Source organism: Rhinoraja longicauda, chromosome 7 (assembly GCF_053455715.1).
Source record: "Rhinoraja longicauda isolate Sanriku21f chromosome 7, sRhiLon1.1, whole genome shotgun sequence".
Taxonomy (NCBI): Eukaryota; Metazoa; Chordata; class Chondrichthyes; order Rajiformes; family Arhynchobatidae; genus Rhinoraja; species Rhinoraja longicauda.
In genome coordinates, this window is record NC_135959.1 from 44,254,245 (window position 1) to 44,278,720 (window position 24,476).

Sequence of the window (24,476 nt, forward strand, 5' to 3'; positions counted from 1 at the left end):
ATTATTAAACCATAAGACACGGGCAGAATTTGGCCATTTGGTCTATTGAGTCTCCTTTGCCATTCGATCAAGACTGATCTACAGTAAACCCTCATTACAACGGATCACGGGGGAGGGGAGGTGGACGATGTGCGTTATTGCCGATTGCCCGCTATAACCGAGTAAGGGATTGGCTCCAACCACCTAGCAGTCACTCCGTGAAGAAACGAGTTGTTTTCAAATACTAAATTATTTTTAACAGCTAAAAATTTATTTTTGTTACTGCAAATAAAAAATACTAAAGGCTGTTTGTTACATTGTTTCATCGAGTTAAGTGTCGATCAGAGCGATTGCTTGTCAGTGTCAGTGCCATGTCGAAGTCAATGCCTTGCCAATGTCACTGACTTGTCAGTGTCGATAGCCTACACAAGGTGACAAGCAGCCTGTGTTCTTAAGGAGATAGTCTGCTTTAACCAAAATCCGTTATAGAGAGTTCTGGAATGACAAGGGATGATGGGTCTCATGGCGTGGTGCACTGCTGTTTAATATTTAATATTGTTTCCTTTCTCTAGTTCAGTCACTTGGCCGTGTGGGGCAGCATTGTGTTGTGGTTAATCTTCTTGGCCATCTACTCTGTCCTCTGGCCCACCATACCTCTAGCCCCAGACATGCGAGGGCAGGTAAGACTTGTCTTCTCATCTTAAATAATAGCAGCTGATGAAATATGGAATGAGTTGTCAGCACTGTAAGGCTGTTGAAAGAGAGGACCTTGCCAATAAAAACACTTGCGCAAAGCAGAAAAGAAATGAGCTGTGAAGCTATCAGGTAATCTGAAAATGCTACTGAAGTGATAATATTGCAAAACAAATAAAAAAGTTGAGATGTGAAAATGTGCTTATTACCTTTTAAGTTAAATTTAAGAGCCTAGAATGTTTAATTGTCATATGTACTGGCAACGGAACAATGACATTATTTCTTGCTGCAGCATAACGGGCCTGTAAACGCAATAGACATAGATAATATTTAATAAGCAAAAAAATCCAATCAATTAATAACCACAATATGTGCAAAAAACCCCAAAGTTCTTCATGCAACCAGAACAGTCCATAATAGTTCTTTATTTAAGTTAGTGTTGCGTAGTGTCTGAAGGTTGTTGGGAAGAAGCTATTCTTGAACCTGGTGGTCACGGTTTTCAGACTCTTATATCATCATCTCGATGGTAAGAGTGAAATTAGTGTGGGTCTTTGATGATGCTGGCTGCCTTTTTGAGGCAGCGCCTCCAGCAGACTCCTTCGATAGTGGGGAGGTCAGTACCTGTGACCAGGCAGTGTCCAGTACTTCTTGCAATCTCGTTCGTTCATGGGCGTTTGATTTGATGAACCAGGCGGTGATGCAACCAGTCTATATTATCTCTACCGTATACCTGTACATGTTTGCTGAAGAGGAATCTATTGATCTTGCAAAATGGAAAACCATGAAGAGAAAGGCTGGCCAATGTAACGTGCAGACGACTTGTTAGTGTACCACGGAGAAATCCGTTTCCCAATGCATTTCAAACACAGCTCCCCCCCCCCCCACCCCCTGGTATTCAGTAAAACACTGGAAAAAAATTGAGGGCAGCATGGTGACAGAGCGGCAGAGTTGCTGCCTTACCACGCCAGAGATCCGGGCTTGATCCTGCCAATGGGTGCTTTTCTGTATGGAGTTTGTACATTCTCCCTTTCACCATGTGGGTTTTCTCTGGGGAGCTCTGGTCTTCTCCCACACTCCAAAGACCTGCAGGTTTGTAGGCTAATTGGTTTCGGTAAAGATCGCAAATTGTCCCCAGTAATGTATGGGGATTGCTGGTCAGTGCAGACTCAGTGTGCCGAAGGGTCTGTTTCCGTGCTGTATCTCTAATCTAAACAAAATATCTTTAGTTTAGTGATACAGCACAGAAACAGGCCATTCGGCCCACTGAGCCCTGAGCTGTCCATGTTCTCAGAAGTGAGTCACCAGTGGCAAATTGAAGCAGCTGCAGGAAGCTGTTTACTCAGAACACCTCCACAATTACTACCCATACAATGGGAACAAAGATTAGAATATTCTACCAAGGAGTCACTAACCATAGTGTAAGCTCCACAACATGCAATGGGTTTGGTCATATTTGATTTCAGAAGTACTACCGATTCTTCTTTCAAAGATTTCACTCGTTCAATTCACAGGGCCACAGAGGCTTCCTTTTGCCAACATTATGTCAACAACTTGCATTTACGTTCTGCCTTTGACACAGTAAAATACCCTGAGACGCACTGCAAGAATGTTGATGAAACCAAAGTTGATAATGACAGATATGCAAGCAGAGTTGACCACTGTGCGATCTTGTAAGGTCCTTTTCCAGATGTTATAATGATTCCCAGATTGAAAATTAAAGCCGTGCTTCCAAATGTTTTTTCGGGGTTGGCGGGGTGGCTCAGCGGTAGAGTTGCTGCCTTGCAGCGCCGGAGAACCCGGTTCAATCCTGACTAATGGTGCTTGTACGTTCTCCCTGTGACCGCCTGGGTATTCTCCGGTCAATCTGTCAATCTTCACCTTAAAAATACCCAATGACGGCCTAGACAGCCATCTGTGGAAATGAATTCCACAGTTTCACCACCCTCTGGCTAAATAAATTCCTCCTCATCTCCATTCTAAAGATACGTCTTTTTATTCTGAGGCTGTGCCCTCTGGTCCTAGACTCTTCCACTAGTAGAAACATCCTCTCCACATCCACTCCATCCAGGCCTTTCACTATTTGGTAAGATTCAATGAAATCCCCCTCATCCTTCTAAACTCCAGTGAGTACAAGCCCAGAGGGTAGTGAATCTATGAAATCCATTGCCACAGAAGACTGTGGAGGCCAAGTCAATGGATATTTTTTAGGCATAGATAGATAGGTAGATTCTTGATTAGTACGGGTGTCAAGGGTATGGGGAGAAGGAAGGAGAATGAGGTTGAGGGAAAGATGGATCAGCTATGATTGAATGGCAGAGTAGCCTTGATAGGCTGAATGGCCTAATTCTGCTCCTATCACTTATGAACTTATGAAACGCTAACGGACTAGAGTACACAGCTTCAAGGTGAGGCACAGTGGTGTTGTTGGTAGAGCTGCTGCCTCACAGCACCAGAGGCCCAGGATCGAACCTGGGCCTCTGGTGCACCATCTGTGTGGAGTTTGCACGTTCTCCCTTTGACTGTGTGGATCCCATTGGATGCAGCCAGACCAGAGTCCCAAATAAAGCCAAGATACACACAACTGTTTTACATGTTTCCTCAGAAGTCTAAGCTCCACAGAACTATTGACAGCCCACGGCTTCCAGGCAGCACAGTGGCGCAGGGGTAGAGTTGCTGCCTTACAGCGGCAAAGGCACAGGTTCGATGCTGACTAAGGGGGCTGTCTGTACTGAATTTGCATGTTCTCCATCTGACCGCGTAGGTTTTCTCCGGGTGCTCCAGTTTCTTCCCACACTCCAAAGATGTACAGGTTTGTAGTTAAATTGGCTTCTAGAAATTGTAAATTGTCCCTAGTGTGTAGGATGGTGCTAGTGTACGGGGTGATTGCTGGTTGGTGTGGCCTCGGAGGGACACAGGGCCTGTTTCCACGCTGTATCTCTAACATCTAAAGTAAGGTCTGAACTGACACCACCTTTGCCCATCCCCCTCCCAGCAGCCACATAAGTTTATCTGCAGCTGTTACAGTCTAGGCAGGTGGTCTAAACCATTCAAAGAAAGCTGTCTCTGTTCCAAAATCTGTCCTGATTATTAAGAAGGGAACCAATGCCTAATTTTGGCCCAACATTATGATTCTTAGCCGGAGAATGCCATCAAAAATGGGTGAATTTTGTTGACCACAAGTCCAGGCCAAGACTTTATTCCTTGGAGTGCAGAAGACTGAGGTGTGATCTTACAGAGAAGTATAAAATCATGAAGGGAATAGATAGGGTAAATGCACAGCATCTTTCAGCCAGAGTAGGGGTATCAAAAACCTGAGGACATATGTTTAAGGTGTGAGGGGAAGGAAAGATTTAATAGGAACCTGAGGGGCAAGTTTTGCACTCAGAGGGTGGTGGGTGTGTGGATCGAGCTGCCAGAAGAGGTAGCTGAGGCAGGTACAATAAGAGCATATAAATGACACTTGGACAAGTACATGGATAGGAAAGGTTAGAGGCATATGGACCAAACATGGGCAAATGGGCTTGCTTACTTGGAGGCATTTTGGTCCGCATGCACAAGGCCAAAGGGCCTGTTTCCGCGCTGTATCACTAAAATCTAAAGGTGCTGTGAGCATTAATACTGAAACACAAGGCTATCAACAACTAAGTTAATTAGCCTCTAAATTCCCCGTAGTATGTAGGATACGAAAGTGGGATAACATAGAACTAATGCACGGGTGATCAATGGTCAGCGTGGACTCGGTGGGCCGAAGTGCCTGTTTCCACGCTGTACCTCTAAACTCGAAACTCTAAAAGAAAACTTTTTGCTGTACCTCAGTACACATGACAATAATAAACCGAAACCTAAAGAAATGGGTATGTTATGGGTAAATGCACAACATCTTTCAGCCAGAGTGGGGGTATCAAAAACCAGAGTTAAATCCGATGTTATGTTCCTTTATCACATCTTTACCCGCCAACTTAACCTCTATATTTTTACAACCTTCTATACCCTCTTTACAACTTAGTTGCTACCTACCTATAAAATTAAACTCTCAAGCAAACCTTCGCTGTCAAGTGGGGTTTCCCATTTGCTTTCAATGTGAAATGAGGAAGGAGCCCTCATACAATGTTAAATATATGCCATTGAGATCTTGGACAGTTGTTTTGCACCTGTCTTCAGCTCCCCGCCACCAGGGCAGCTGTTCTGTGTTTGGGAAAGTTTACTGGGCCGCTTGAAGGCTTAAGACATACTTACAGCCTGCTTTTATTGTATTCCATAAAAGCTGCAATCAGTTTTTCCCACTTGCATTCGCTTCCCCAGTGCGTTGTCAATTATCTGAAACTAAACTTGGCTGACGATAGAATTACCACAAGGAATAGCAAGGAATCATCAGAGGCAAAGAACATTCTCCACTGACTCTTGGAAAGTTCCACAGATGCATCGTAGAAAGCATACTGTCAGGTTGCATCACGACTTGGTTTGGGAGCAGCTCTACCCAAGACCGCAGATCAAAATTGCTGAGATAGACATAAAATGCTGGAGTAACCCAACAAGTCAGGCAGCATCTCTGGTGAAAAAGAATGGGTAACATTTCAGATCGGAATCCTTCTTCAGACTCGACCCAAAACGTCACCCTTCCTTCTTCTCCAGAGATGCCCCCTGACCCACTGAGTTACTCCAGTACTTTGTGTCTATCTTTGGTAAGACCCAGCATCTGCAGTTCCTTCCTACAGAAATTGCAGAAGGTTGTAGATGTAGCCCAGTCCATCACACAGACCAGACATTCCACCATTGACTCCATCTACGCTTCATGCTGCCTCGGAAAAGCAGCCAAAATAATCTTATCCCACCCAGATCATTTATTATCCCTGTTCCCACCTGCCAGAAGATATTGGGCGGCACAGTGGCACAGCGATAGAGTTGCTGCCTTACAGCGCTTGCAGCGTCGGAAACCCGGGTTCGATCCCAACTACGGGTGCTGTCGGTACGGAATTTGTACATTCTCCCCGTGACTGCGTGGGTTTTCTTCGAGATCTTCGGTTTCCTCCCACATTCCAATGACATGCAGGTTTGTAGATTAATTGGCTTGGTATAAGTGTAAATTATCCCTAGTGTGTGTAGGATAGTATTCGTGTGTGGTCGGCGTGGACTCGGTGGGCCGAAGGGCCTGCTTCCGAAAAACGAAACGAAAAAAATACAGGTTCGAATGTGCGCACCACCAGACTCAGGAATAGCTTCTTCTCCTCTGTTATCAGGCTTCCAATCGGTCCTTTGGCTATACCGTAAGCTCTGGTACAGTCCGATTCACCTCCACCCCATTGAGGATATTGGACTTTGTCTTTGGAACTGGTGCTCTACAATACTGAGAACTATATTCTGCACTCTGTATCTTCCCCTTTGCCCTATCTATTGTGCCTGAGTTTGACTCCATTGTATTTATGTACATTTGATTGGATAGCATGCAACATAAAGCTTTTCAATGTACCTCAGTACACGTGACAATAAAAACCTAAAATATTCCCCCATCAAAAGGACTTTGTGACCTTTTGTGTAAACAGCATCTGCTGTTCTTTGTTTCTACATTCCCTCTACGAGTTTTTTAATGAGTTACTTTTATTCAGGAGAGAGATTGATAGAATTTTGGATATGATGGAATATATGCTTAGCGCAGAAGTAACGTTGCATACAAACAAGCTACTCGTGCTGTTATTTTTACGCTCTTAATTCATTTTGTCAACCACCCATGTAAAATATATCCTGACAGCTGTGTGCTTTATTGCAAAAAGGTTTTGACAAGTATCTGGAGGCTAGTGGATTATAAAATCTGGTTGTGCTGTATATAGGAAAAATTGTCCATTCACTGTAAACAGAAGGAGGAAACATATATTTAATATATAGTGGAATCTTAATTTGTGGTAACTTGCCAAATTGAAACTGTGGAGGTTGCTCCAAGAATCTGCACTGCGACTGAATAAAAGCTAGTGTCTTATGAGAGGCTATGACATGATGAACAGCTGGCACATTTTAAGGCTTGACGGCATGTTCCAAATTCTCACTATGCCATCCCTGCTGCAGTTGCCGACCATTGAAGTTCGGAGGCTGGTGGCTGCAAGACTTCAGACAATTTTGTTTCAAGTGGCATATTGTTTCTCAGCGCTGGAACTAAAACGGCCAAATGTTCTTGACGCTTCTCGACAGATCTTGAAATTTAAACTGTATTAAGTGATTTTCTGAAAAAGAGACTAAGTGCTGGAGTAACTCAGCGGATCAGGCAGCATCTCTGGAGTATGCGGATAGGTGACGTTTCCGATCAGGACCTTTCTTCAGACAGTTACTCCAGCACTTTCTGTCTTATTTTGTAGACAGACTCCCTACATTTAGGCTTTTTTTTGTACTGAATTACTCCAGCACTTTGTGTCTTTTTTTGTATTGAGTTACACCAGCACTTTGTGTCTTTTTTTGTACTCCAGAGATGCTGCCTGACCTGCTGGGTTACTCTAGCATTTTGTGTCTTTTCTTGTTGAATCTGTCTGATGAAGTGTCCCGACCCAAAACGTCACCTTTCCGTGTTCTCCAGAGATGCTGCCTGGTTACTCCAGCACCTTGCGTCTGTTTTTGGAAACTGGCATCTGCAGTTCCTTGTGTCGACAACTAATTTTCTGAACCAGACGTTTTGGAAAACTTTAAAACTGTCCAGTGTACAAATGTAAACAAAATGCCAGTTTAGTTGTTGCTACTGTCTCCAATGGTGGCATCTTTTGATTTCAATTGGCATGTAAAGTAAATTGTGAGTAAATTGGATCCAATAAATCAAAATCAGATAATGAATAAAATCAACAGCCTAATTTATTCTGGTGTCATGTTTGTTTAGAGATACAGCGCATAAACAGACCCTTTGGCTCACCGAGTCCGTGCTGACCAGCGATCCCGTACACTAGTACTATCATACACACTAGGGATCATTTACAATTTTTACCCAAGTCAATTAACCTATAAACCTGTACAATTTTGAAGATCTCTCAGTTCAGGGTCTTTCTGTCTACTTTATATACAGCTGCCTACTGTTGACAGCTTAGTTTAGCTTAGAGAGACTGCACGGAAACAGGTTCTTTGGCCCACCGAATCCACGCCCGACCAGTGACCCTTGTACACTAGCACTATCCTATGCACTAGGAACAATTTACAACTTTACCAAAGTCAACTAACCTAAAAACGTGTACATCTTCGGAGTGTGGGAGGAAACCGGAGCACCCGGAAAAAACTCACGGGGAGAACGTGCAAACTCTGTGCAGACAGCACCCGTAGTTTGGCACAGGCACTGTGGGCCTGTTCCTGTGCTGTAATGTTCATTGTTCAAAAATGCACATCTGGATTCTGAAGCAGGATTTCCGAGTTATATCTTCACTCTTCTCTTTGAAAGTATTGAAGACCTGCGCTGAGTTCTCAAGAGGCTCTTCGCGAAAAGGTCACTAAATTTCCTTGGCTTGTTTTATGATGGCTTGTCAGATAATCAAGTAATCCAATGGGGAAACTTTTACATTTATGAATAATGAGAGTATTTCAAAAATTACCTGTGAAGAACAGCCTTAATTTCTGTTTGCGAGTGCCCATGAATTGAAAATAGTTGATTTGCCTAACGCAAAATTATTAATGTAAATTTTCCATGTAAAACTGCCAGTATCTTTGTGATTGTCAATTGCAGCGTTCGCACTGAATCGTTATGTAGACCAAATCTAGCTGGTACCTGTAGTGATTCTGCAGGCAAACTTACTTGGTAGAGGAAAAAACACACAAAGTGCGGGAGTAACTCAGCGGGTCAGGCAGCATCTCTGGAGAACGTAGATAGGCAATGTTTCAGGCCGGGGCTCTTCTTCAGTCTGCATTTATGATCACTAGACGACCTGTTGGGTCCCGTTGCGACCTGTTGTTACTAAAGGTTCTTTAGTAACTGAGCAGCAGGCAGAGCAGGCTGTGCGGCTGCAGGTTAAATTATTTCCAGACTCCCCCTCCCACAGATTCAGTCAGACCCCCCCACATCCCCCTCTCCTGCAATACACAGCAAGATCCCAGTTTATACTTAAATAACCCTTGCATTTGAACCACAACCCCAATCGGCTCCAAACCCCTCCTGCATTGGTCTAGCACACTCTCCGTCCCCCATAATCAGTCAGACCCCCCCCCACATCCCCCTTCCCTGCAATGCACAGCAAGATCCCACTCAGATTATACTTAAATAACCCTTGGATTTGAACCACAACCTCAATCGGCTCCAAACCTTCCCTGCATTGGTCTAGCACCCTTCTCATCCCCCTGAATCAGTCAGGCCCCCCCCATCCCCCTCCCCTGCAAGAGATTAATATATATTAATAGATATACAATTTCACATTTTATATTCTTACATTATTATATTTCAAGCATTATTATTATTATTATATTATATCATTATTATTTTTATGATTACCCGGGAGGTGAGTGTGTGTGCCGCGCTGTCCGCTGATGGTCCGGGGCGCTAGGGCTGGGTGGGATCCGGGACTACACATCCTGGCGGGCAGTGCAGCGGTGGGAGGCGCACACAAGATGGCGGAACGGGAGGAGGAGGAGAAGGAGAGCGGCTGCCATTGTTGTTGGAGTCGTTGACGACGCCGTCGGTTGAAGCGGGCGCTGGAGGAGACACGGGAGGACGAGGAGAAGAAGGAGAGTGGCCGCCATTGTTGTTGGAATCGTCGAGGACGCCGTCGGTTGAAGCGGGTGTTGGAGGAGACGGAGCGGAACGATGAGACGACGGGGATGATGACCGTCTTCCTCCTGCTTGGAGTCTCCCCCGGGGCCGGGGGTGGGCGAGGGGGGAGAGGAAAGGGGAGAGGGAGACACACCGTGGCCCCGCGGGCGGCCATCGCGGCGGGTAGCAGCAGGAGAGTGGCGTCAAGGCGCTGCCGCATGTTCGTACTGCCGGCGGCCATCTACTTTCACCTTCTTTCTGAATATGACCCGTTGGGTTTCCATTGTGACGTCGAGCACGGAGGCATTACTGCGCAGGCGCGGCTGAAGGGCACGGCAAGTGGGAGCGATTTATTAAAGTTTAAATAGTGAATAACCTTTAAAATATAACAACAATTTGAACGAAACTTGCTACTGCACACCGCAGGCGAATGGTGAGTAAGGTGGGCCAAATATTGTTGCGCTATCGTGTACCGTTTTGGCTGTATTTCGGGAACATAAATATGTACAAATATATATATATATATACACAAGATAGATATATATATATATACTAGACCAAGTGGGCCCGCTTGGCCCATTCCTCGTAGTGGGGGGACAGGGAAGGGGAGAGGGTGTGACCGAGGAGTCCTGGACCCAAAGCCTCTCCTGTATTGGTATAGCACCCTCAACCCCCCACTCAATCCCCCTTATCCCCCCCTCCTCCCCCCACTGACCCACTCCATCCCACCTACGCACCCCCACTCCCTTCCCCCCACTCTCCCCTCTTCCCTGACCCCCACTGTCCCCCTTCCCCCCCACCCCCACTCTCTCTTCCCCCCACCACCACCCCCGCTCCCCCCCACCCCCGCTGTCCCCTCCCCAGTCCCACTTTCCCTCCCACCCCATTCTCTCCTCCTCCCACCCTCCCCCTCCAATCTCTCCTGCCCCACTCTCACTCTCCCCACCCTCACTCTCCCCCACCCCCCTTTCCCCACCACCCCCCTTTCCCCCACCCTCACTACCCCCACTCCCCCATTCTCTCCTCCTCCAGCCCCACTCTCACTCTCCTCCACCTCCCCTCTCTCCTCCCCCACCCCCCCGCCTCCCCCACTCTCTCCTCCCCCCACCCTCACCCCCCTCCTACCCCCACCCTTCCCTCCACCCACTCGCCCCCCACGTCCACTCCCCTCTGTGGAGCTGTTGGCGGCGAAAGCCACTTACCGAGCGTGCAGGGAGGAGGAGGGAGCGCCGGACTACTCGAGAGGCGGGCAGCGGAGGTTGGACTACTCGAACGTGGCGGGTGTGGGAGATTGGAGAGGGGAGAGAGGAGAGGGGAGACAAGCGAGGGGAGAGAGGAGAGAAGCGAGGGGAGAGAGGAGAGGGGAGCCCCTGATTGCGGGTCGACGGCTCCGCTAACGGTGTCCATCTTGTTTGTGCGAGTGAAGAGAGAGTCTGTGCGTGCCCTATGGTGACGTCAGACGCACAGCACTTTGGAAAATGTGTTTAGAAATGAAAGTTTTAAACTTTTAAATCTCTCTAACTTAAAAAATATACGACCAATTTGTTTTGAACAATCGGCAGGAGAGTGGTGATTAACATTGTGCAAAAATTGTGGCGCTATGGTTTACCGTTTTGGCTGTGGGTCCACATTTTCAGACACACACACACATATACATATATATATATATATATATATATATATACACAAGATCTGAGTTTTAGTAATAGAGATAAAATAATATATATATATATATAGAGAGAGAGAGAGAGAGAGAGAGAGAGAGATTGTTGCAGCTCCTGCAGCTGCTCATCTCCATACAAATTAGAGGCGATGTACCTTGTAAATGTGTCTGAGCTGTCCAGCAAGTGTGAAATGCTAATGTTCAGCATTTTCCTGGAATCCCTCTCTGTCAATGGACTGTTAAGGACGTCATAGTGGCACTGCTGTGGAGTTGCTGCCTGACAGCGCCAGAGACCTGGGTTCGATCCTGATTACGGGTGCTGTCTATATGGAGTTTGTACGTTCTCCCCGTTACCACGTAGGTTTTCTCTGGGTGCTCCAGTTTCCACTAGTTGTCCCTTGTGTGTAGGATAGTGCTAGTGTATGGGTAGCGCTGGTTGGTGCGGACGTGGTGGGCCAAAGGGCCTGTATCCGTGCTGTATCTCTAAACTAAACTAAACAGTTGGCAACTATATGTAAAGTAAACTGTTAACAGAAAGACCCTTAACCGAGCGATCTTCAGCTCCAAGTCCATAGCTCTCTGAAAGGGCCGAAGGGCCTGTTTCCATGCTATACATATCTAAAGTCTAAAGTAAACAATATTGGAAAGCATCTTGCTGCCAACAAGAAATGACAGGTTGCAGCACCAAACCTTCTGCCTATGTGTGCATTAGCAAACCCAGAGTTGATGTCAGCCATGGGCCTATTAACAGTGAACGCTGAGAGTTTTCCCCATTGTTAACCCTGCAAAACACTGACCTGCGTGGTCACACCAGTCACATTGGATGCCATTTAAAAAGCCACGTCAATGCTGCAGCAGAAATGAAAATGTGATTGCAGGAAGGATCATCGTATCAATCACCATGGAACAAGAGCCTCTATCCCATCTCGTCCATGCCGACCAAGATGCCCTAGATCAGCTAGACATATTCCCCACGCCTGGCCCATATTCCATATATAAACAGTTTAAGTGTAGTTTAGGTTTAGTCTTATTTTTGTCTTATTTTTGGCTTTGTTTTAGTTTTGAGACACAGCATGGAAACAGGCCCTTTTGCCCACCGAGTCCACGCCGGCAAACTATCACCAACACACTAGTTCTATGTTATCCCAGTTTCACATCCTACACACTAGGGGCAATTTACAAACACCAATCAACCTACAAATCTGCACGTCTTTGGAATGTTTAGAGGAAACTGGAACTCCTGGAGAAAATCTACGCAGTCACAGGGAGAACGTACAAACTCCATATAGACAACACCTGTAGTCAGTATTGAACCCAGGTATCTGGCACTATGAGGCAGCAACTCTACCATTGCGCCACTGTGCTGCCCTGATCCCTGTTTGACAAAGCAGACACCAGAATGTCCATGGATGGAAAGTGGGAGCTGGGGACACACGAGCGTTATAGAGACCGTGAGACAAGATCTCACTGTAACCCTTATCTGCTTCCCTCCTGAGCAGTTGGCCGTATAGACAGGCTGGCTTGCTGCCAGGTGTAAACATTAGCAGCAAGAGGCAGCAGCTGGAGACTCTCTCTGGGAAATAGGAGAATGGATGTGAATCAGCAGTGGAGCTGAGGGAGGTGAGCTCAGGTCCAGGAACACAAGGATTAAGAGTGCAATTTCTGTCTTATTTTGCAGTTGCTTGGGGATTGACTGCAATGATATCACTATCAGTCACAAGTATGAAGAGTTGAAAATATTGATGCTGGAGGAAAGAATGAAGGTGGAAGGGGAAGGAGAGGGGAGAAATTAATCTCCATGTTTTGGCTTTTGTGAAAAGCATTGGCACAGTCTCAGAGTTTTCTTAGAGAGTCTGAAGAAGGGTCCTGTCCCGAAACGTCACCTATCCATGTTCTCCAGAGATGCTGCCTAACCCGCTGAGTTACTCCAGCACTTTGTATCTTCCCTTGGTCAACCAGTATCTGCAGTTACTTGTTTCTGCATTCAGAGAGGTTTTCTGTACATTATCCTGAATAAGCTCACAACTTTAGTTTCCTGCTTCATTCTGAAGACAGTAATTCTGGCAGTGCAGCATTCCCGAGTGGCACTGTGGAATAGATTATTTGTGCCCGAGTGCAGGAGTGGGCCCTGTACCCACAGAGGTAGTGCGTACTGGAGATGGCTTGCATGGTGTTTGAAAAATGCATGAGATTGTTTAGAAATGTAGATGAGATGAAAGATTGCTTCTGTTTTTGTACGTGATTTTGTTCAACACCAGATAATCCTGGCGGAGGGAATTGCCTCGACGTTGAACTAATTAGCTTGGAAACATACATCTGGCTTTCTAATTACTGCTCTAGGGCTGCCAAGGGCCAAGCTGTTACCTTCATTAAATCATTGTGCTGCCTTTTAAGGAATTTATACATAAATTCTCGTGAAGAATGGTATCTAAATTAGTATTTGTCTGACCTCTTTTCATTCTTTAAGGGTACCAGCTGACAGGGAGATTGGCAAAAATAAAACTAATTGGCCTGGTCTGGTCAACAACAATAATCCTGCTTAATGTAACGCAAGAATAATGTGTCATTCAACACCAAGCAAAATGTGGACAAGTACCATGTATAATTACTCCAATTATTATGAGATAAAGCCAATACATTAAATGACCCGGTATGGTGGCGCACTGGTAGAGTTGCTGCCTTATAGCGCCAGAGACCCGGGTTCGATCCTGACTATGGGTGCTGTCTGTGCGACGTATGTGCGTTTGCCCCGTGACCCACGTGGGTTTTCTCGGGTGCTCTAGTTTCCTCCCACACTCCAAAGACGTGCAGGTTTGTAGGTTAATTGGCTTCGGTAAAGATTGTAAATTGTCCTAGTGTGTAGGATAGTGCAAGTGTGCAGGGATCATTGGTTGGCGCGGACTCGGTGGGCCAAAGGGTCTGTTTCTGCACTGTAGCTCTAAACTAAACACCCTAAGCAGCAGAGGTGTGTTGTCGAAATTATAGCAGCACCATGCATTTAAAAGATCAAGTATAAGTTGATTTTGGTGGTGAGTTTTGTTTTGATTGTTGTTGTAAAATTGTGTGCCTTAGCTCAAAGTTAAATTTTTTATAAACTGGGAAGAAATTTAGCGAATCCCTGCGACCAAATCATGGGATAGCAGTGAAGCAAAGAAGAGCAATGGCAGGGATCCCGACCCGAATCGTCACTCATCCTTATTCTCCAGAGATGCTGCCTGACCCGCTGAGTTACGCCAGCAATGTGTCAATCTTTGGCATAAACCAGCATCTACAGTTTAGATAGTTCCTCGGTCCCTCTCTTCCCCTCCCCCTTTCCCAGATCTCCCTCTATCTTCCTGTTTCCACCTACATCCTTCCTTTGTCCCGAACCCCTGACATCAATCTGAAGAAGGGTCTCGACCCGAAACGTCACCCATTCCTTCTCTCCTGAGATGCTGCCTGACCTGCTGAGTTACTCCAGCATTTTGTGAATAAATACTTTAGATTTGTACCAGCATCTGCAGTTATTGTCTTATATTAGAGCATCTACAGTTCCTTGTTTCTATCAGATTTAGTATGTTGTCAAAAAAGATAGAAACTTTATTTCTGCCTGATGATTTTGTGCCGAGTACTATTTTCAAATGGCTATCTTAAAGCAAGAGACATTAAACTAAATTTGCTTCTTGACGTTCCCATACTTAAACAGACATTTGTTTAGTGATACATCATGAAAACAGTCCCTTTAGCCCACCGAGTCCGTGCCAAGCAGTGATCACCCGTACTAGTTCTATCCTACACATTAGGACGGCACGGTGGCGCAGCGGTAGAGTTGCTGCCTTACAGCGAATGCAGCGCCGGAGACTCAGGTTCGATCCTGACTACGGGCGCCGTCTGTATGGAGTTTGTACGTTCTCCCCGTGACCTGCGTGGGTTTTTTCCGAGATCTTCGGTTTCCTCCCACACTCCAAAGACGTGCAGGTTTGTAGGTTAATTGACTGGGTAAATGTAAAAATTGTCCCTGGTGTGTGTAGGATAGTGTTAATGTGCGGGGATCACTGGGCGGCGCGGACTTGGTGGGCCGAAAGGGCCTGTTTCCGCGCTGTAGAATCTAAATCTAAAAAAAATCTTTAAAATTAGGGACAATTATTTTTGCAGAAGACAATTAACCTACAAACCTGCACGTCTTTGGATTGTGGGAGGAAACCGACCGGATCACCCGGAAAAAAACTACTGAGAGATATGGTTCATGTGCAGGCAGAGGAGATTAGTTTAACAGCATCTTATTCAGCGTTGACATTGTGGGTCAAAGATGGATACAAAAAGTGTTGGAGTAATTCGGCAGGTCAGGCAGCATCTCTGGAGAAAAAGGATGGGTGATGATCCAAATTGGGAACCTTCTTCAGACTCCGATTCAGGGCCGAAGTGCTTGTTCATAAATTCATAAGTTATTGGAGCAGAATTAGGCCATTCAGCCCATCAAGTCTACTCCGCCATTCAATCATGGCTGATATATCTTTCCCTCATCCCCATTCTCCTGCCTTTCCCCATAACCCCTAACACCCTTACTAATCAAGAATCTCAATCTCCTCCTTAAAAAAATCCATTGACTTGGCCACCATGGCCTCTGTGGAATCAAGAGTGGCGGCATGGTGGTGCAGCGGTAGAGTTGCTGCTTTACAGCCTCAGATACCCGGGTTCGATCCTGACCACGGGCACTGTCTGTATGGAGTTTGTACGTTCCTCTGCTGCACTGTTCTATGTATGGCCATCTCTGGTCACATGATGGTGTTCAACCCATAATTATACATCACCAATCTATGACTAATGCTCCTTTAGGGAGTTCTTGCATACCATGTGATCAGTCTATATACTCACTACTGTTGGGCCACCTGCCACCATTGTGATTTGACAATTATCCACGTTATCCATTCAGTCTGTGATCACTAGTTCCAGGTTTTTGGCCTATGTCCCAAGAAGCCTTGTAGAATTCACAGGTCTGGCCAGTTGTTCCTCAGATCTAATTCAAAGAACAGAATATTTCATAGTTTGTCATCCCTGATGTTTTTGCTGATTTAATATCGAAAAATTGTTATCGTCTTTTTTGTTTCCAGTAATTTTAAGTCATTTTTGTTAGATCTTTTATTTATCGTAAACCTTTCTTTGGGTATGTCCCAATGAGCTGTCACTGTAGAAAAATCTTCATAACAAACATAATGAACAAAAGTTATAACCTGGAAAGCTGTGCAAATCAATCTACTGTAAACAAGGTGTCGAAACAAAGAACTGCAGGTGCTGGTTTATACCAAAGATAGACTCAATGTGGGTATCTTTTAAGGAGGGTCTTGACCCGAAACTTCACTCATCCTTTCTCTCCAGAGATGCTGCCTGACCTGCTGAGTCACTCCAGCACTAGAAACTGTTTGCAATAGATGCTGATTTACGGGAAAAAATGTACAAAGTGCTTGGTTAACTCAACTGATCGGGCAGCATAGCTGGAGAACATGGATAGGTGACATTTTGGATCGAGACCCTTCCTCAGACTGATTGTAGGGATGGGGTTGGGAGGAGAGAGAGAAAAATGGAAGAGAGGAGGGGCATGACAAAGCTTGGCAAGGAATAGGTGGATACAGGTGAGGGAGGGGTGTTGTTAGGCAGATGGTTGGAAATGATCTTTGGTGTGACACAAAAAGATTGAAGAGTTGCAAGTTGCAAACTTAGATCTTTGTGAGGTTAGTCCAACAGGTAACTTTGATTTATTTTTAAAGAATAAATATTTTAGCTGATGAATGCAATAATCCCTTTGTTTATTCTACAACTTAATATGTTTCACAAGTACCGGTTCTATTTTCTGCCACTTGATTAAATTCATTAGTTGAATCACAGTCACATCAACACTTCTGTGTCTCCGAAGCATATCACTGTCAGTCCAAATTTTAACAGGATCATGGTCAGCTGAGAAAAATGAGGGTTCTGTCGGGCTGCTCCTTGCAGCTCGAATGTGTCTCAGTCAGACAGCTGTGCGGTCTTGTTGAAAGATGTGCAGAAGGAGAACATTTTGAATAACCAAATCCAAATCCCAATTTCCCACACAAAATTACCATAGTTTTTGCTCGGCATAATAATTAAGCTCAGCGATTGAGGAGAGGATAATATCACAGTATTCTCTTGGAAAGGGTCACGGCAAGAACGAATTTGCTTCTAATTAAATGTTGCAGTTTTCACTCGGAAACTTTGATCTGACTGACGGTTTATGCTCTGTTTCTGAAAATCATTGCCTGTCTCGTAGTTTAGTTTAGTTTAGAGATACAGCGCGGAAACAGGCCCTTCGGCCCACCGAGTCTGAACCGACCACGGCACACTAACACTATCTACACACGCTAAGGACAATTTACATTTATATCAAGCCAATTTACCTACAAACCTGCACGTCTTTGGAGTATGGGAGGAAACCGAAGATCTCGGAGAATACCCATGCAGGACACGGGGAGAACGTACAAACTCCGTACTGACAGCACCCGTAGTCAGGATGGAACTCGGGCCCTGGCGCTGTAAGGCAGCAACTCTACCGTTGCCCCACCCTGCTGCCCTTGTAAAAAAAGTTTTCAGTGGGCCATTTTTCTTTGTAACCGCACAGAAAGACTAAAGCACACCTGTTTTGTGCTTTTGCTCATCATTATAGTTGATTCCAGACTATTCACAAAGAACATTTTGGCTGTGCCGTTGCTTCAAGAAAAGGCCTTCCATTTTTATTTACCCATATGTTGACTGACAAATATTTTCAAGTAATTAAGTGATTGGATCTACTATAATAATTCACAGCGAGATTCTTTAAAATAATTAATATATTCTGTTTTTAATCCCTGATGTTGGATTGTTAATATTATCATGAAAAATGAAATTGCAACAAAATTTGAACAAAAAATGATGATTGCTTACATTTTTTTTCTTCTGAATTTTACCATCAGAGTGCTCATTACTATCATAGAGTCATACAGCATGGAAACGGGCCCTTCAGCCCAACCTGTCCTTGCCGACCAAGGTGCCCCATCTCAGCTGGTCCCACCCGCCCGCGTTTGGCCAATATCCCTCTAAACCTTTCCTATGCATGCACCTGTCCAAATGTCTTTTAAATGCTGTCATCGTCCCTGCCTCAAGTACCATGTTCTACATACCAACCACCTTTTGAGTAAAAAGGTTTTGCCTCAGGTTGCTATTAGATCTTACCCCTGCTGGACGGCACAGTGGCGCAGTGGTAGAGTTGTAGAGTTGTAGCCTTACAGCGCCACAGACTCTGATTCGATCCTGACTTTGGGTGCTGTTTGTACAGAGATTATACGTTCTCTTTGCGACCACGTGGGTTTTCTCTGGGTTCTCCGGTTTCCTCTCGCATTCCAAAGACGTACAAGTTTGTAGGTTAACAGGCTTCTGCAAATTGGCCCTCGTGTGTAGGACAGTGCTAGTGTATGGGGTTGAAGGGGCTAGTGTTGGTTAGCGTGGACTAGGTGGACTGAAGGGCCTGTTTTCACGCTGTATCTCTAAGCCCTAAAGTCAAAAGAAGACAGTTCTGACTGAAGTTTAATGGAAACTAAACTTTCAAGCTCGTTCAAACATTGAATATTATTAGTATCGCAGAGGTTTGTCCCATTGGTCTTTTTCTCCCTCTAAGAATCAAAGAATCCATTGCTCTATCCGGTAGCTGTTGCCAGACGTTGGCAATACTTGCAACTGAAAACACTTGTCAAATCTCAAATTTCTATCCACACTGCAACAAATTAGGTTGCCTGAGGACATTACGTTGGTAACTGTAATTTTTACCTGTTGAGTGTTTTTCTTCGCAACAAAGAAGACGCGGGGGGGGGGGAGGCGTGGTGAGGAGGAGACCCGTCGAGAACGATGGGGGGACTCAGCTGGAGAGGGGGAGGGCCGCAGAGAACAAAGGGGGGACCGGGGGGGGGGGGCAGCACCTGCAGCGGCAGGCAGTAGATGGGAAAGTTACTTTTGTAACTTTGTCGGTGCCAAAGCATGGCGACACATGTCCACTGCCTAGGTGAGGTCGGCTAAATCACCAACGGCACAATCACAGAGGGTAAAAGCTGGGGGCATCACTGGCTCGGGGGTGAAAGAATAAACGGAGTGGGTAGAATGTGACGATAAGAGAGTGGGTTTAGGGCACAGAATTTGATTTTATTTTTACCAGGTGTTGCTGAAGAGGCGTGAAACAGCTGCTTTCTCTGTACTTGGTGGGCAGACAGTCAGAGCACGGTTCCTGTCCGTAGTTTCCAGCTGAACTCGCGTGAGACACGGATAGTGGCTGTAACATGTTTACCCATCTGTGGGAATGCTGACAGTAGGCATTTATAAATTCCCACAGTTGGCCAGCACTGGACATGGAACAGATGCAGGGATTACTGGGCGATTCGAAGTGGCTTTGGGACCAGACCTGTGGAAGTAATTCATTCTTGTGTCACAGAAAAAGCTTTCTGAAGTTCAGGGGAGCGTGAGGGTCACGGTCTGTACAGGATCCATTAGAATAATTTAAAATATTTAAGTGGGCGGCTCAATCGTAATCATGTATAGTCTTTCCGCTGACTGGATAGCATGCAACAACAAAAATAAGCTTTTCACTGTACTTTGGTGCACGTGACAATAAACTAAAACTAACCTAAACTTGAACATAAAACCAAACCGAAACAAGCCGGCCTTAGATATTTCCGTGTGCACCTACAATGGTTGGTCATTGGCTCACATATTGAAAGCTACAAACTCTAACTAAACTCTGATGTTCACACTGCCTTGATTGCACTAGGGACTGCAAGCTTTGTTTTGTTTTGTTTTGCACGAATTGGGTTTGTCTTTATTTCTTGAACTTTTTTTTAATGCAATAAAAGTGAACTGCCGATGCTGGTTTATTCCAAAGATCGACACAAAGTGATGGAGTATTATTTAATGCTTCTACATTAATGTACTATACTTGTATATTTCTATATTAATTGGTTCATAATATTTGACTCAAACAGCTGGAGTAACTCAGCGGGTCGGGCAGCATCTCTGGAGAAAATGGATGGGTGACGTATCGGAAAGGAATCCTACTTGAGAAGTCTGCAGAAGGGTCTCAATTCGATACATTACCTATCCATGTTTTCCAGAATTGATGCTTGACCCGCTGAGTTATTCCAGCACTTTGTGTCATTCTTTTTTAAAAGTTTGTTTATTATATTATCTATTAAGTACTGTGTTTACAAATCAGTTGTAATGCTGCAAGTAAGAATGTCATTGTTCTGTTTCGGTACATATGACAATACAACATTCTTGACTCTCCTGATTGAGCCTGTTGTACAGTAGGATTGTCACTGAACTGAATGCACTTGACTTGGGTACACATGACAATAAAGTACCATTGAACCAATTAAAGTAACATTTTCTTTAAAATATTACCATGATTTAAAATCATGAAAGTAATAGAAGCAAGTTTAATTGGGTGGCTCTAATAAAGTTAGTAAATGGTTATACAACAGCAGTTCGACGTGGAGTACTTTGTTTCCCCTCTTCCAGCTTTCGTTCACTCCCAATCAATCCGAAGAAAGGTCCCGACCTAAAACATGTCCACCTATCACTTGCCAGGCTTTGCCCTGCCCCCTCCTCTTTTCCAGTTTTTTCCACCCTACCCCGATCAGTCTGAGGAAGGGTCATCTTTCCATGTCCTTCAGAGATGCTATCTGACCCGCTGAGTTACTCTGGCGTTTTGTGTCTTTTTTTATACACCAGTTTTGTAAACCAGGCTGAGGGGTGATTTTATAGAGGTGCATAAATAGGGTTTGGGGAATCAAGAGCCAGAGGGGATAGGTTTAAGTGAGAGGGACAAGGTTTAATAGGAACCTGAGGAACCTGAGGGGCAATCACTCAGAGGGTGGTGGGTGTACAGAGCGAGCTGCCACAGGAGGTAGTTGAGGCATGTACTATAACACCATTTACTTTTGTTTAAAGATGCAGCATGGAAACAGGCCCTACGGTCCACCAAATCCACGCTGACCATCGATCACCCGTTCACACTAGTCCTATGTTTTCCCTCTTTCTCATCCACTCCTGGCACACGAGGGACAATTTGCAGAGGGCCAATTAACCTACAAACCCTTGTGTATCTGGGATGTGGGAGGAAACTGGAGCACTCTGAGGAAACCCAGGCGGTCATAAGAATAACGTGCCAGCTCCACACAGACAGCACCCTAGGTCAGAATCGAACCCGGATCTCTGGTGCTGTGAGGCAGCAACTCTACCAGCGCACATTTAAAGACACTTGGACAGGTGCATGGATGAGAAAGGTTACGAGGCATATGGGCCAAGCTTGGCAATGGGACTGGGGTTTAGAAGGGGCATCTTTTTTGCATGGCGTGGTTGGGCTAAAGGACCTGTTTCCGTGTCGTATGACTCCATAATAAATTGCCAGACTTTTCGCCCTTGGAGTCAATATCAGTTCAGCAGGTTGAAAGACCTCCTTCCCGTCTGTAATGTTGCCGTGAAGAATAAATCGAGCTTTACACCAAGTTGTTAACTCCTGTACACAGCGGCCTCATCGTTCCATTAGATTAGTTTAGTTTATTGTCACGTGTACTGAGGTACAGTGAAAAGCTTTTTGTTGCATGCTAACCAGTCAGCGAAAAGACTACATTCAGGCCGTCCACGATGTGCAGGTAAAGGATAAAGGGTGTAACATTCAGTGCTCGATAATATCCAATTTTAAGGTCTCCAATGAGGTAGATGGGAGGTCAGGACCTCTGTGTACTTGGTGAGAGGACAGTTCAGTTGGCTGATGACACATGGGAAATAACTGAGCCTGAATCTGGAGGTGTGCATTTTCACATTTCTGTACCTCTTGCCTGATGGGAGAGGGGAGAGAAGGGAGTGACCAGGGTGAGACTGGTCCTTGATTATGCTGGTGGCCTTGCCGAGGCAGTGTGAAGTGTAGAAGGAATCAATGGAAGGGTTGTTGGTTTATGTGATGGTCTGGGCTGCATCCGCAACTCTCTGCAATTTCCTGCAGTCTTGGATGTAGCTGTTCTTCCCATCCCAAACCCCATTCTTCCCATCCGACACTCCACTGGTAATGGGTGACTGAATATACCTTCTCCTTCTATTTTGCAGGCTGAGATGGTTGTGAAATGCGGAACATTCTGGTTCGGCTTGATTCTTGTTCCTGTTGCATGTTTGTTAAAAGATGTCTTTTGGAGAGCGTAAGTATAAATAAATTGCAACTGCAAAAGTTTGCATCGTACGGTGCCTTGGATGCAATGTAAAGATTTGTTCTCACCTGGGGCAGCGGGCAGGAGAATGGGGTTGAGAGGGAAAGATAAATCAGCCATTCGGGGGGAAAGGGTGGTGGGTGTTTGGAGGGGGTATTTGAGGCAGGTACTATCGCAACATTTAAGAAGCATTTAGACAGGTACATGGATAGAATGGGTTCAAGAGGATATGGGCCAAATGCAGGCAGGTGGAACTAGTGTAGATGGGGCATGTTGGTCAGCATGGTCAAGTTAGGTCGAAGGGCCTGTTTCCGCTCTATATGACTCTATGATTGCATGTTGGATTCGACGTGATGGGCCAAATGACCTAATTCTACTCCTGTGACTTATCATGGAGACTCAGAATATTCATGTTCATAAATTATGGACCTGAATTAGGCCATTCGGCCCATCAAGAATATTCTGCCATTCAATCTTAGCTAATGTATCTTTCCCCCCGTACCCCATTTTCCTGCCTTCTCCCCATGAACCCTGACAACTGTACTAATCTAGAATCTGTCAACCTCCGCCGTAAATAAATTAAATATTGCAAGTGCTACTTTATTAAATTTGCTTCTTCTGTCTGCATTTTATTGTTGGGTTGGGCTAAGGCCTGTTGGGTACAGTGAAACAGGGCCGTCTTTACAGCATTATGGGTCCCGGGCAAAGCAGTGTACTGGGGCCCCTACGACAACTACTCACAGGAATAAAAATGTAAATGGTCGATAAAATTAAACACCCCCTTTCCCCAGCACCCCCATTTCCCCCACTCTCTCTTCCCCCCACCACCAACCCCCACCCTTGCTGTCCCCCTCCCCAGTCCCACTCTGCCTCCTCCCACCCCCACTCTCTCCTCCTCCCACCCTCCCCATCGCCCCCACCGTTACTCTCCCCCACCCCCCTTTCCCTACCAGCCCCCCCCCCCCTGTCGTGCCGGCGAAAAGCACTTAGCGAAAAGCACTTAGCGATGGACTTAGGGTGCTACATTGTTGCGAAACAGATCGCTGTGAGAAGCACTTAGGGATGGAAAATGTTGCGAAAAAAACACTGGGACCGAAAATGTTGCGAAAAAAGCACTTATTGAACCTACATTTTAAAAGTAGTATTTATTTATTGCAAGTCACTTAACATACACAGATCAGCATGGGGCCCCTATGCTCGTGGGGCCCCGGGCAAGTGCCCATCAGGCCCATGCGTTAAGACGGCCCTGCAGTGAAATGGTATGTTTTACATCCAACCCAGTAAAATCATGTAGCAGACCTCCCCTCGGCAGCACACAAGTGTTGCCAAAGTTTACTGAACATTCCTATCTACTGCCTGCCGCCACATGTGTGTCAGGATGGAACCCGGGACTCTGGCGCTGTGAGGCAGCAGATTTGATCATACCCATCTTAACATTTCTTCACTGTATGGAATTTTAACAAATGATTAACTTTGGTGCAGTTTTCTGGGAAGTTATTCTGTTTAAGCTCGAGATATTCAATGTTTTGCTCGTTGGTTTTGCGTGGTACAAAACTCCTGAAAAGTCATTTTCTCTCATTCAGTGGCTGGCATTCCTATCGTAAAACCTTGTTGGAGGAGGTTCAGGAGCTGGAAGCCCAATCTCAGGATCCTTCGAAGGCTGTGTTACGGGACTACAGTTCAAAGAGGTAGGACTAGTTCACCAAGTCATATTATCATTTGGTTTGGATAAATGCACTTCAGTTTGAATAATTGATTGATTGATACTTTATTGTCACATGTACTTGGTTCAGTGAGATTCTTTGTTTTGTATACATAAGTATGCAAAGATCGCCACATCTAGGGCACCCGACAAACTTACAAAAGTGTTCAATATAGTCCCAATGGTCACTCTTCCTTCTCCCCCCACCCACTCCCCCCCACCCCCCTCTGCCCCCACAGTCCATCTTTGACCTCAGTGGGCCCCCAATCCCCTCCTCACCGAGTCACTCCTTGTTCTCGGCATTGTTTCACAGAATCATCCAGCACGGAGCCAGCACCTTCGGACCAGCTCATCGATGCCGACCAAGATAGAAATGAGGAATTGTAAGGGTAAAAAGACCCTAATGGGAGTTATCTATAGGCCCCCAAACAGTAGCCTCGACATAGGGTGCAAGTTGAATCAGGAGATAAAATTGGCGTGTCACAAATGTAATGCTACGGTGGTTATGGGAGATTTCAACAT

General features: G+C 45.4%; 1 protein-coding gene across 1 annotated transcript in view; it reads left to right on the forward strand.

Annotated features, from left to right (window-relative positions):
- atp8a2 (ATPase phospholipid transporting 8A2) overlaps positions 1-23,944 on the forward strand; it is a 171,014-nt gene extending 147,070 nt beyond the window's left edge. Inside the window, exons 31-33 of the mRNA XM_078403060.1 lie at positions 552-659; positions 22,155-22,243; positions 23,836-23,944. Coding sequence (XP_078259186.1) covers positions 552-659; positions 22,155-22,243; positions 23,836-23,944 — 306 coding nt within the window. The remainder of the gene's footprint in view (positions 1-551; positions 660-22,154; positions 22,244-23,835) is intronic.
- The last annotated feature ends 532 nt before the right edge of the window (positions 23,945-24,476 follow it).